The sequence below is a fragment of the Xyrauchen texanus genome, chromosome 34, assembly GCF_025860055.1.
Source record: "Xyrauchen texanus isolate HMW12.3.18 chromosome 34, RBS_HiC_50CHRs, whole genome shotgun sequence".
NCBI lineage: Eukaryota > Metazoa > Chordata > Actinopteri > Cypriniformes > Catostomidae > Xyrauchen > Xyrauchen texanus.
Window position 1 is genome coordinate 22,056,145 of NC_068309.1, and position 12,597 is coordinate 22,068,741.

A 12,597-nucleotide genomic window follows, 5' to 3' on the forward strand; every position below is an offset into this window, starting at 1 on the left:
AGAGGGATAAGAAGCCATGCAGATGGAGAGATAAAAGGAGAGAACAGGTGGTGGAGTGTTTCGGAGAACTTTGGCAATATTGGTGATATTGTGGATAGTTTCCTCAGCCTAGCAGCCTGGGACATTGTATCTGCTAGTGTTCAGCCCTTTAAGCTCTGAGGGTAATTTCAAAGATTTCCTGTTTTAGTGACATGCGTATAATGTGACAATCAACAAGGAGGGTCAATTGTTTGGTAGCATTTTAATGAAATCTTTTTTTTTTTTTTTTTTTAAGATTATGATAAATTCAGAGACTCTCTGAAAAATAAAAAAAATTAAGCCAAAAATTTACTTTTTTTCTTATTTGAAATTAGTGTCAAAGTCTCTCCAAACAAATATAACATAATAATTGTACCTAAGAACTAATTACTCATGTAAATTCATCAATGATTAAAGGTATGCTGTCTCTCCAAAGCATGCAGGCATGAGTAACGTGATATCATTCAGTTCCATTCTGTGTCATTTGAGCCATCACTGATTCTGTGTCATGTACTTGGCACCATCTCCTTGTGGTCATGTGCTATTGGATCAAACAATCCTCTTTGCCCATATTTGGATGACTTTCACCTCTGGTTGCAGCAATCTGAATCATTATTAGATTGGTTTAACATTCTATGACGCTGTACAACGTTCTACATAATTTCCAATGAAGTCATCTGATCCAGGAAAGCTAATGTGTTTTTAGCCAGATAGCACATTATGTTCTGTGTGCACATTGTGTTTAGTGTGGATTATCTAATAATCTATGCATTTGATTACAAATCGTGTGTGGGCTTGTTTTAAAGATAACCACCGCCTCTAAGTAATGGTATTGGTGATATTTTATATTCCATTTATATTTCGTGAAGTTATAAGTGAATATGCAGCATATAAGCAACACCTGTTTACATGTAAGATGTCTGTCAAAGTCTTCACTCTTCGAATTGATAGGGGGTGGTTGGGGGGTCTGAGATGAGCTTTAGTTGTGTAATATTTTTTAAAACACAACTGAAGGTACACTTTTTTTTTTTTTTTTTTTCCAAGATTCTTAATTTTTTATATGTGTGTGTGTGTGTGTGTGTGTGTGTGTGTGTGTATGTGTATATATCTATATTTGTAACTTTGCATGTTTTGCTAATAGTAGAGAAGCGAATGACTCTGCAACATTTTCCTACATATTTGGACCCTATGAAAATTCTGACAAAATTCTGTAAAAATCAAATATTCACACTAATAAGAGAACATTTAACTTTTAGCCATTTTAAAAGTCAAAGCAAAACGTGTTCTGCTTCATTCCAAAAATGTTTTCTTTTTTGAACATCATTGATGGAATATTCTATTTCCTTTTTTTGTTTTTATACATGGATCTTCAATTTGTGATTTCAATTTTGAAAACCTTTAGTATGACATGCATTAGTTAATTTTTTTTGGTAACCGTTATGTAGAACTTCTACAAAGTACATTTATTTAAAAGTTATGTTAAATATTCACTTTTAGGCCTGACTAAAATTGGGCAAGACAGACATCGTAACTAGGCTTATTTTTTAAATGTATTTGAATTGAATAGTTTTATTATAGAGGAGACAGGCTAGTTGTCACACTTTTTACTGCATTATAACATACTTGTAAAGTCTTGGGTACAAAAAAAAGCTTTTGAACATTTTTAACATAATTGCCCAGTAAAACCGATACAGTTTTATGACATCTTGCCCCAATAGCTGGGCACGGTGTTGCACAATATGGGGCAAGTTGTCACATAAATAGCCTTTTTTTTTTTTAATAGGCTTTTCAGCAAAATATAGAAAGTAAAACTATTGAGGAACAAATCAATCCATGAAATAACAAATAGAAAGGTAACACATAGTGGGAAAGTCATAGGGACTTGCACGGGACAGTAGGTGCTCCCACCCCCACGAGTCTTCCAGCTATGGGTAAATAGTGTGATGTTAACACTGCATCACTGGGCGGAAGAACATCCAAGACGAAGTCAAGGGCCAGGGCGGAAGGGCTACGAACTACGTCTTCATGACCAAGGCGAGCCACCGAGTTTGAGGAATTCGGCTGTGGTCAGGCCTTGAGAGGGATGGGCTCCGCCAGGCATCAGATGCCCTAGACATGCCACATGATATGAAAACCAGTACTAAATCCATAACAGATCGGTCATAGCCCGGGTCACCAAGGACTGCGCCTTCCTTCGTGCTTCAGGGCGGAGGTGAAAAGTATGCTGCTGGGGCAGAGAGCAGCAAGATTCGTGCTAGGAACATCGCCATTATTGGCACCTGGAATGTTAGAACACTAAGAGCAGCAGGTAAGCTAGAGGAACTCTCATACGAAATGAACAAATACCGCTGGAACATCCTAGGACTCTGTGAGGTAAGATGGAAGAACATTGGAGAAACAACTACTTTGGAAGTTCAAACCGTACTTCAGTGGCAGAGAGGAAAAAACATGAACATGGAGTTGGGTAGACAGCGTAAGTACTGTTATGGGGTGTCTCCAGCCAGCTCATCACCATCCAACTCTGGGCAACCCCTTATAACATCACCATCATACAGGCATATATGCCCCAACATCAGATTATGATGACGCAGATGTGGAAGACTTCTATGACCAGCCACAAGAAGTTATGGATAAAACACAGAGGGAAGACATTCTGGTTGTGCAAGGCGATTGGAATTCCAAGATAGGAGAGGGCACTTGTAAGATCTGGAAAGGAATTTGTGAGCGATACTGCGATGCAGATAAAAGAGGGAGGCCTGAGGCTCCTGGAATTCGTTAGCTACAATGACCTTATGCTTGCAAACACATTTAGCGAACACAAAGTATCCAGAAGATGGACATGGCACAGCCCAAGTGGATACCAGCACAATCAGATTGACTATATCATGCTGAAGAGGCGCCTAGAGTCGATCGTTAACATCGCCAAGACTCAAGTTTTCCATGAGCAGACACTGGAAGCGACCATGATCTGGTGATGATGACCTTCAGGCTACATCTAAAGAAGGTCACGAAAGAGAGCAAGAATAATGTTTGACCTTGAGAAACCAAAGGATCCAGAAATTGCAGAGGCCTTCAAAGCAATGATTGGTGGGAAATTTGCACTGCTCACCATTCTTGATGCTGACGATACAGACATGGACACGTTGATCACCACCTTCAACACAGCAGTGACTGAAATAGCCAGTGAGGTCCTTGCCAGATATCACCCATTCAAGAAGCCCTGGGTCACAGCTGATGTCCTGGACATGTGTTTCAAGAGGAGGGAGCTGAAGAAGAATGATACAGAAGGGGTAAAGCAGTACAAGGGAGTCAACCAGGAAGTCAAGAAAAGTATGTAAAAAGCAAAGAAGAACTGGATAGAAGAACAGTGCAAAGACATTGAGAGAAACTTGAAAAGGAACAACAGCAAGAAATCATACCAACTGGTCAAAGATCTAACAAGCACAAAAAAAGGGTAATTTAACTCCATACAGGACAAATCCAGAAACTGCCTCAAAGAAGAACAATACATTCTGAAAAGATGGACAGAATACTGCGCAGAGTTCTACAACAACTGAGCCACAATAGATCCAGAGGGCGGCTGTGGCTCAGGTGGTAGAGCAGGTCAGCTGCTAATCGCAGGGTTGGCTGTTACTACTCCACATACCGAAGTGTCCTTGGGCAAGACACTGAACCCCAAATTGTTCCCAATGGCAGGCTAGTGCCTTGCATGGCTGCTCTGCTGCCATTGGTGTATGAATGTTTGTGTGAAAGGGTGATTGGGACACAGTGTAAAGTGCTTTGGTAACCTCTAAGGTTCAAAAAAGTGCTATATAAGTGCAGACCATTTACCATTTATATTAAACGTCCCTCCAGCAAATAACAATGACAACCACCCTATCCTACATTAAGTAGAAGCAGCAGTGAGATCGCTGAAGAATGGCAAGTCAGCAGGAGTGGCCAACATCCCAGCAAAACTGATCCAAGCAGGGGGAGAAGCCATGATTAGCGCCCTCACTAACATCTGTAACAAGATCTGGCAAACAGGAGAATGGCCAACACCGTGGACCCAATCACTGATCATCACCCTCCCCAAGAAAGGCAACTTACAACAGTGTCAAAACTACTGTACAATTTGCCTTCTAAGCCGTCCAAGCAAAGTCATGTTGAGGATAATGCTGAACAGACTAAAGCCTCGGGCTGAAAAGATCATTGTTGAAAAGCAGGCAGGTTTCAGAGCAGGGCGCAGCACAACAGAGCAGATCTTCAACCTCAGGATATTATGCAAGAAGTATCTCCAACACCAGCAAGATCTGGTGTTGCTAACCTCACCACAGCAATAGAGCACCTCTATGACAAGGCCACCAGAGCAGTACATTTACATTTATTCATTTGGCAGACGCTTTTATCCTAAGCGACTTACAAAAGATGAAAACATAAGCGAATCATCTTAAGGAGACAGTGGCACAAAAAGTGCCATACTACAAAGTTTCACTATCATCAGAATAGTATACAAAACAGATTTAAGTGCAACAAGAATTGTAAATTATTTTTTTTATTATTATTATATTTTTTGTGACCGGTTAAGTGCTTTTGGAAAAGATGTGTGTTTAGCCGTTTTTTTGAAGATAGAGAGTGAGTTAGCTTCCCGGATTGAGTTGGGAAGTTCATTCCACCACCGTGGTATGATGAAACTGAAAGTCCGGGAAAGTGTTTTGGTGCCTCTTTGTTTTGGTATGACAAGGCGACGTTCCTTAGCCGACCACAGGCTTCTTGTGGGAACGTAGCTCTGCCTAAATGTTTTTAGGTATGCTGGAGCAGACCTAGAGACTGTTTTGTATGCCAGCATCAGGGCCTTGAATTTAGTACGTGCATGAACTGGCAGCCAGTGGAGAGAGACAAAGAGTGGTGTAACATGTGCTCTCTTAGGTTCATTAAAGACCAGACGTGCTGCAGCATTCTGGATTATTTGGAGAGGTCTAATAGCACATGCAGGAAGGCATGCAATGAGAGCGTTACAGTAGTCCAGTCTAGTTATGACAAGTGACTGAACGAGCAGTTGTGTGGCATGCACAGAGAGGAAGGGTCTTATCTTCCTGATATTGCAGTATACTTCAACGGCCGCATTGGGGACTGATTCACAACAACAATCTGAGTCAGGCAAGGCTGTCTGTCCTCTCCCACACTCTTGAACGTCTTTCTGGAAAGAATCATGGCTGATGCACTGGAAAAACATGAAGGGACAGTCCGCATCGGAGACAGAACAATCACCGACTTATGTTTTGCCGATGACATTGATGGATTAGCAGGAAAAGAACAAGAGCTTGCAAGCTTAGTAGAGAGCCTCGACAAAACCTCTACAGCCTACGGCATGGAGATCAGTGCAGAGAAAACCAAGTTGATGACAAAAACACCAAGGGATTCAGTTCTGACATCAGGGTCAATGGTACGAAGCTGGAAACATTCCACAGCTTTAAGTATTTGGGGGCAGTTGTAACAGATGAAGGATTGAAGCCTGACGTACTCTCCAGGATTGCGCAGTCAACAGCAGCGCTTACAAAACTGAAGGCCATCTGGAGCAACAAGAACATTGCACTCCACTCAAAGATCAGACTGATGCACTCACTAGTGATCTCCATATTTATTTACACCTGTGAATCATGGACCATAACCACTGACTTGGAGAAAAGGATTACGGCCACAGAGATGAGATGCTTCTAAAAGATCCTTGGTGTCTCATACAAAGATCATGTCACCAATGAAGAGATATGGCAAAGGATCAGACAAGCCATTGGACCTCATGAGGACCTCCTGATCACTGTGAAAAAAACTAACTGCAGTGGTATGGGCATGTCTCAAGTTCATCAGGTCTTTCCAAAACAATCCTGCAAGGCACTATACAAGGGAAAAGAAAGCGAGACAGGCAGAGTTAGAGATGGGAATACAACATCCGAGAGTGGACAGGCTTTACATTTGAGCGGCTCCCTGAGAAATACTGAATCGAGAGGAATGGAGGAAGTTGGTGGTTTGGTCTTGTGTGGTGCCCCACAATGGTCTACCAGACTAAGGGACTGAACTGAACTGAACACAGAAATATGAAAAAAAAAAATAAAATTGGCAAATAAGCTTCTCAATATTACCAATCTAACTTAAGCAGAAGCTCTCTTTCAACCTAAATAAAAATAATATGCATTAATAATATTAAAATGCATTCATATTAGAACTAAAGAGACAAATTTAAATTGAAATACTGAGATACAGAATAGTTTCTCATTACTGAAACAATTAAAAAAAAAATTGAAAATTAAATTTTATATTGCAGTAATAAGGTGACAAATATCTAGGTATCCAATTTATTATATCTACTCTTGCTAATGCATCATAGCAGAATAAGTATTTTCTTCACAAAAAAATGGCTTGATAGACAAGGATTTTACATTCCGTTATCCAGATAGTGATGTTTGGAAAGTCAGCTAAATTATTTTGATTTACTATTGGGTCTTAGTGATCTACTATTGTAATCTTTGTGCTAGATGGAGCACATGATATCTATTGTGTTCAATATAATTTGTATTGATTTTTATATAGAAATCCTTACTGCAGTGGTTCAAGCTCAAATAATACACAAGTTTTAACAGAAGAATTAAAGCAAGTGCTTTTATAAAATTATAAGCTAAATTGGCCAAGTTAATTTTTATTGTTCCCATTCACTTCCATTGTAAGTGCCTCATTGTAACCTCAATTTTTGCTTTTTTTTTTTTTTTTTTTAAGAAAAGGAGAAACAAGTTGAAATAAATTTGTGCTAATCAACATTATGCCACAAATAATGTTGATTTAGTTTAACTTGTATTGAACATGGAACATTCCTTTAATGTGTTAACGTTTCCTTGTTATTGTGATGATCTTTGTGACATGTGCATGATTTTGGTGTTTAGCACATATTGGAGAGACAACATATAACTGATGTCTCTCTCTCTCTCTCTCTCTCTCTTTCTCTCTCTCTTTCTTGTCCAGTGTGGATCTGGTACACGCTCAGCTACGAGTGTGTGAAGGTCGTAGTCTGCCAGAGCTGGGCCTGAGACAAGACAAGATACGGATCAATGGCTACGCCATCCAGTGCCGTGTGACCACTGAGGACCCAGCACGTGGCTTCCAGCCCGACACAGGAAGACTCGAGGTGGGTCAACATCTTTTAAATCCCCAGCTGGTGCCTCCCCACTCGCCTCTGCAACATTTATAGCCTATGACCACACACACAGGCTGAAAATACACTGTACACACACACACACACACACACACACACACACACACACACACACACACACACACCTTGACAGACTGAGGCTATGTTTTTGTCTACGTGTCTACTAGGACTGAGCGATTATAACTAAAATTGATAAAAAAAACCATCTTAATATTTTTTTTGCCATTTGGCAATATTTGGTTTTAGCCGAACAGCCATTGTTATATTCATGTAGCTTAAAAATGTAAACTGGAAAAACTAAAATGGTAAAAGTCTAGTTAAAAATAATTGGCATGCTTTTCACTGAATGAACACTAGGAAGAATTATATATTAATTAATTCCATTTATATGCACCAATATAACAATGCTTGGTTGTAAATAGCAGTATTTACCTTCAGAGTTTTGAATCAATTAATTGAAATGGACAGTTTGAACTGATTCAAGAAAATGAATCAAACTTACAAACTAGACAAGGAAGGATCATGAAACTTCTCCAATGATGCAATAATGGATACTTAATGGCCAAATAAAGAGTTTATTAATATCATCACAATACTCGTGTTGCTTGATTTTTATATTGCTACTAAAATTACTGCAAATACTTCATTATGACACAGCAATGATGAGGAGACATTGGAGCAGTGACACTTCAGATCAGGCTTTTATTCTCTTCGCCTTGTGTACAGTTCACATACTTTTTTAATGCTTTCACTCAGTTCAAAAATTCTCTCTCAAAATAAACAAACTTTGTCACAATACTCAATAGATCAAAACACTCAATATATACACACACCAACGCTGCACATTCGTTCTCTCTCCGTCTTCTCTGGCATGTTTGGCTGCTTTTAAGGGCTCTCTCTACCATCTCTGTAATGAGAAACAGCTGTTAGAAATTATGCCAGCCAGCGTGACTAGCCACACCACTGCCTCTCTCCCGCAAACAGACACACGACCATGCCACCATCCTCACAATCATCAATATATGTTGCTTAGTCCTAGTAAACACATACAGTACCAACAGCTTGTGGCTATGTTTTTAATGAAGTGTCTACCTGTATGTTGATATCGGGGAGGTGTGAAATTCTATGAGGAGCTGCTGAAGGGAGCAAGAGACTGGATGGAAATTATTTGTTTGTGGATGAATAATTGAAAAAATATTGATATCAGCTTTCTCTGCCCAGTCACTGTTGACTTGCAAGCCTTACATCTGTCCAAACACCTCACAGGCTCGACACGCACGCTGTGTGTGTATATGAGAAGATTGTGTGGTTATCTAGTTTTGAGCTACAAGGTTTTCTTGGGTCTCTGATCATGAGCTAACAGATCTGATGTGCCTTTATATATATATAGATGTCCTGAGGAGTCAACTAGCCTATAAATCGCACACTATAATCAGCCGGTTATTCCCACACACTGCTAGCTCATTGGTTAGACACAGTGATACTGGAGTATAACCGTCCAGATCCATCCGAAGATTCATATTGCCTAGGCAAGTTCTTACACATAGCCACAGGGTCTTGGCTGTATCAAACTAGACAGCTGGATCTCACTGATAAAGATGTTCTTCCATTACCTATGAAATGGTTTTGCACCAGCTTCAAAGGCTGAAGTGCACGTCCTGTGATGTTGGAAGAATGTTTCCACTTAAGAGGGATAAGGAGCCATGCAGATGGAGAGATGAAGGGAGAGAACAGGAGGTGGAGGGTTTCGGAGAACTTTGGCCAACTTTGTGATATTGCGGATTGTTTCCTCAGCCTAGCAGCCTGGGACTTTGTATCTGCTAATGTTCAGCCCTTTAAGCTCTGAGGGTGTTTTCAAAGATTTCCTTTTTTAGTGACATACCCAAAATGAAAGGCTTATAACTCGACCAAAAAAAAACAAAACAAAAAACAAGGAGGGTCAATGGTTTGGTATCATTTTAAGTAAATCTTTTAATTTTTTTTAATGATACAGACTAGGGTAAGTTCTGAGACTCTCAGCCAAAGAAACTGCTGAAAAATCCCACACAATTTTTTTTCTTTCTTATTTGATATTATAGCATCCAAAAGTCTCTCCAAACAAATATAACAATAATTGTACATAAAAACTAATTACTCATGCAAATACTTCAATGTTTAAAGGTATGCTGTCTCTCCAAAGCATGCAGGCATGAGTAACGTGATATCATTCAGTTCCATTCTGTGTCATTTGAGCCATCACTGATTCTGTGTCATGTACTTGGCACCATCTCCTTGTGGCCATGTGCTACTGGATCGAACAATCCTCTTTGCCCATATTTGGATGAATTTCACCTCTGATTGTAGCAATCGGAATCCTAATACGATTGCTTTAGCATGATGCTGGACAACATGCTCCATTTCAATTAAGTGATCTTATCGGCGGGGGGGGGTGTCCGTCCCCTGGTGTTTCTTTTAAAGCTTTTTTATTACTTTTTTCTCACCGCCACTCTTTTTCGCTGTGCATTCAATACAAATACAAAAGATATGAAGAGACATTACAGGTCATGCTAGCTGCTGTACAATACTCATGTCAAAACAACATACTAAACAAACAGATATTTAAAAAGTCGACAATCAGTTGGTCTTCACATCATATTTATATTATAGGCTGAATAACTGGAATATGCATGATTTGTTTTTTCATCGACATGGCAGCAACATGAATGATGAATAAGAACCTCTGTCTAACCTAAAGCAGCATAGTCCAACACTTGAACCTGCATCATATATGTCATCATGTGCTGTGCCATTGACAATGGCAGAGTCAAATTGAGAAGTTCTTCAGAAGTCAGGATAAATTCAGTGGGGAATATCAGTCTAGCATGTTCAAGGAATAAGTCTGATCTCAGTTATCTCAGTGCATGCTAGTTTTGAGCTGATCCATGGTACGTACAGATGCCACTGCTTGATTGCACACAACTGCAAATGTGCATGTTGATACAACTTGAATGGAATAATTTAATGCTACCAAAATGTCTTTAAAACTTTGTTTTACTAATCAAATGACTTGTTTATTATAGAAAAAAAATACACTTTCTCTGCTTACACAATCGATGTAGAACATTGCTTGGAGCTGCTGATCCAGAGCTTTTCTCATCCCATTTTCCTAGTTACAGGGAGCTCTAACACAGAGCAGTTTGGCTGCATATGTCAGTGAATTGAGTGAGTATATCATGTTGTGGCTAGTGGAAGACTAGTCTTATAATCCCTCTGCCTAAACGTGCTTACTGATTTTTATTGTTTATGTATTTACAAATGAATCAATCATGTTTCACTCAACCGAATGGTGAATGTTAAATGCTTTAACACAGCAGTTCGGAGGCAAACTGATCCTAGAGATGTAGTTACGGGCAGCTTTAAAACAAAGCAATTCGGATGCACCAACCAAATGTAACATTTTTGACTAAATGTTGCCTTATGAGAACATATTTCTTAATTCTTGCTAATGTCATGACAGTGACAAAGTTTATGACAGCTGCTCATTTAAGCTCCAGTGCACAAAAAAGTCCATTGCTGCAAATGATGAGTACAACTGGATTCCACTAAAGCGTTCAGATTTGCATTCCTTTACCAGCAATATTATTTTTATTTATTTTTTTATAATATATATAAAACCCAGGGTGGGCTAAAAGAAGACTTGTTGAGCTCTGCCCATTGCTAATAAGCATGGCTCATACTCTCTAGAACAGAGGTGGCCAAACTTTTTCCTATGAAGGGCCAAAAATCAAACTTGATTGAAGGCAGTGGGCCAAAAGTAAACATTGCATATATCAAACTGTATTATCTTAAAATTAAATATTAATACTGCAAAACACACAGAACTCTAAAATTAAAATCATCAGGTGTCCTATACATGCACGATGCACATCATTTATTTAAATATAAATTTGATGTATGTTGTGTCTCTATCATTTGTTAATCACTGTGGATAAAAGGTCTGCTAAACGACTAAATGAAAGCATCTCTTAAAACATGGTTACTGTCTCTTTTAGAATTGATTTCTTTTTTCCAGATTTGATTTCACGCTCTCTACCTACAGCTGATAATTCTATTATTTAATTATTAATTCATAATTAATAAACATTAATTATTAGTTATATCTGATAGTAAAACTGATCTAAACAACCAGTGCACCCTACCTAAGCTAATAGGTCGATTTTTCAGGAGGTACTTTTTCATATTGTAACCTATAAAAATGTATGATGCCTTTAGGCGATTAAAAACATAGACATCATATTCTGAAATGCATAACATATGATCATGGATTTGTTTTCCTATCTCTTATCACTTCTCGCTTGTACTCTGTTATGAAGCGTAATTTGGAGTCCAGGCAGAGTCGTCGGGGATTCATCAAAAGCTAAATCTCTTGTAATGTGTTCACCCTGTCAAGAATTTGTCATGTAATTTCAAAACGCTACGACTTCCATGACAAGAGAGACAGTTGTGTAATATGAACGGTACCACGATCTGACGTCTTTGAAAAGTCGTGTAGTGTGTAGGAGGCATGAACGAGATATCCTCACATTTAACAAACGAATTACAGTATGATGCACACAGATGTTATACGTACCCCAAAACGAGTTTTAGTCAGAATAAGAAGATAAAATATGAAGAATTAGTTTACTGCATTACCGTTTTTGTCTAGGTGGCAGGGCAGAAAAGGGATTTTTGAGAGTACTGGTTTGTCGTGATGTCGTGCTGTATTTGGATTGAATGGAACCTTTATTGATATTGAAATGCTCCCTCATCTGACTTAAGCCCAGTTCACGGGTGCGCTTCAGTGGTCACGTTCAAGCGGACATGAAATGCTGCACCACGTTTAGTGCGCATTCAAGCCATATTTAATTTTGGATAACTGTACTGTGTTTCTGCAAGTCCACCTAATTACCTGTCATTTCTTGACACTGCTTCAGTTCCCGTTTTAAACCAACTAGGTTTAGTGGTCTGATGGTATTGACTGCCCACATCCAACTTTGGAGCTGGCCAATCATAGTGAAGATTTTTTTTACAAAAGCAAAGTGTTATTTTACAAAATAACGATATTATGGTCTAAAATAAAAAATATTGTGTTATATTACTCATTACTTGAAAAAGTTTTGCCTGTGACCAGCGCCCGCCCTCAAAAACTTTAATTACGCAAACCATGTTGATAAACAATAGTGATAGGAGAGAAAAATATGCATCTCAGCCATGGTGACCACCATTTCAATAAAAACAATTATAGTCTATTATTGAGCCTAACATCTAACTCTTTTCTTGCAATTCATTAAAATACAGTCCCATGCTTTCGCGGCTACCAGCATTTTTTCTCTAACTGTGATACCATCATCTTTCCCCACATTAATGTTATTAATACA

At 38.9% G+C, this 12,597-nt stretch overlaps 1 protein-coding gene across 1 annotated transcript in view; it reads left to right on the plus strand.

Moving 5' to 3' along the window:
- Nucleotides 1-12,597, plus strand: part of LOC127627450 (pyruvate carboxylase, mitochondrial-like) — a 165,741-nt gene that overhangs the window by 45,198 nt on the left and 107,946 nt on the right. The window contains exon 9 of the mRNA XM_052103834.1: nucleotides 7,012-7,174. Coding sequence (XP_051959794.1) covers nucleotides 7,012-7,174 — 163 coding nt within the window. The remainder of the gene's footprint in view (nucleotides 1-7,011; nucleotides 7,175-12,597) is intronic.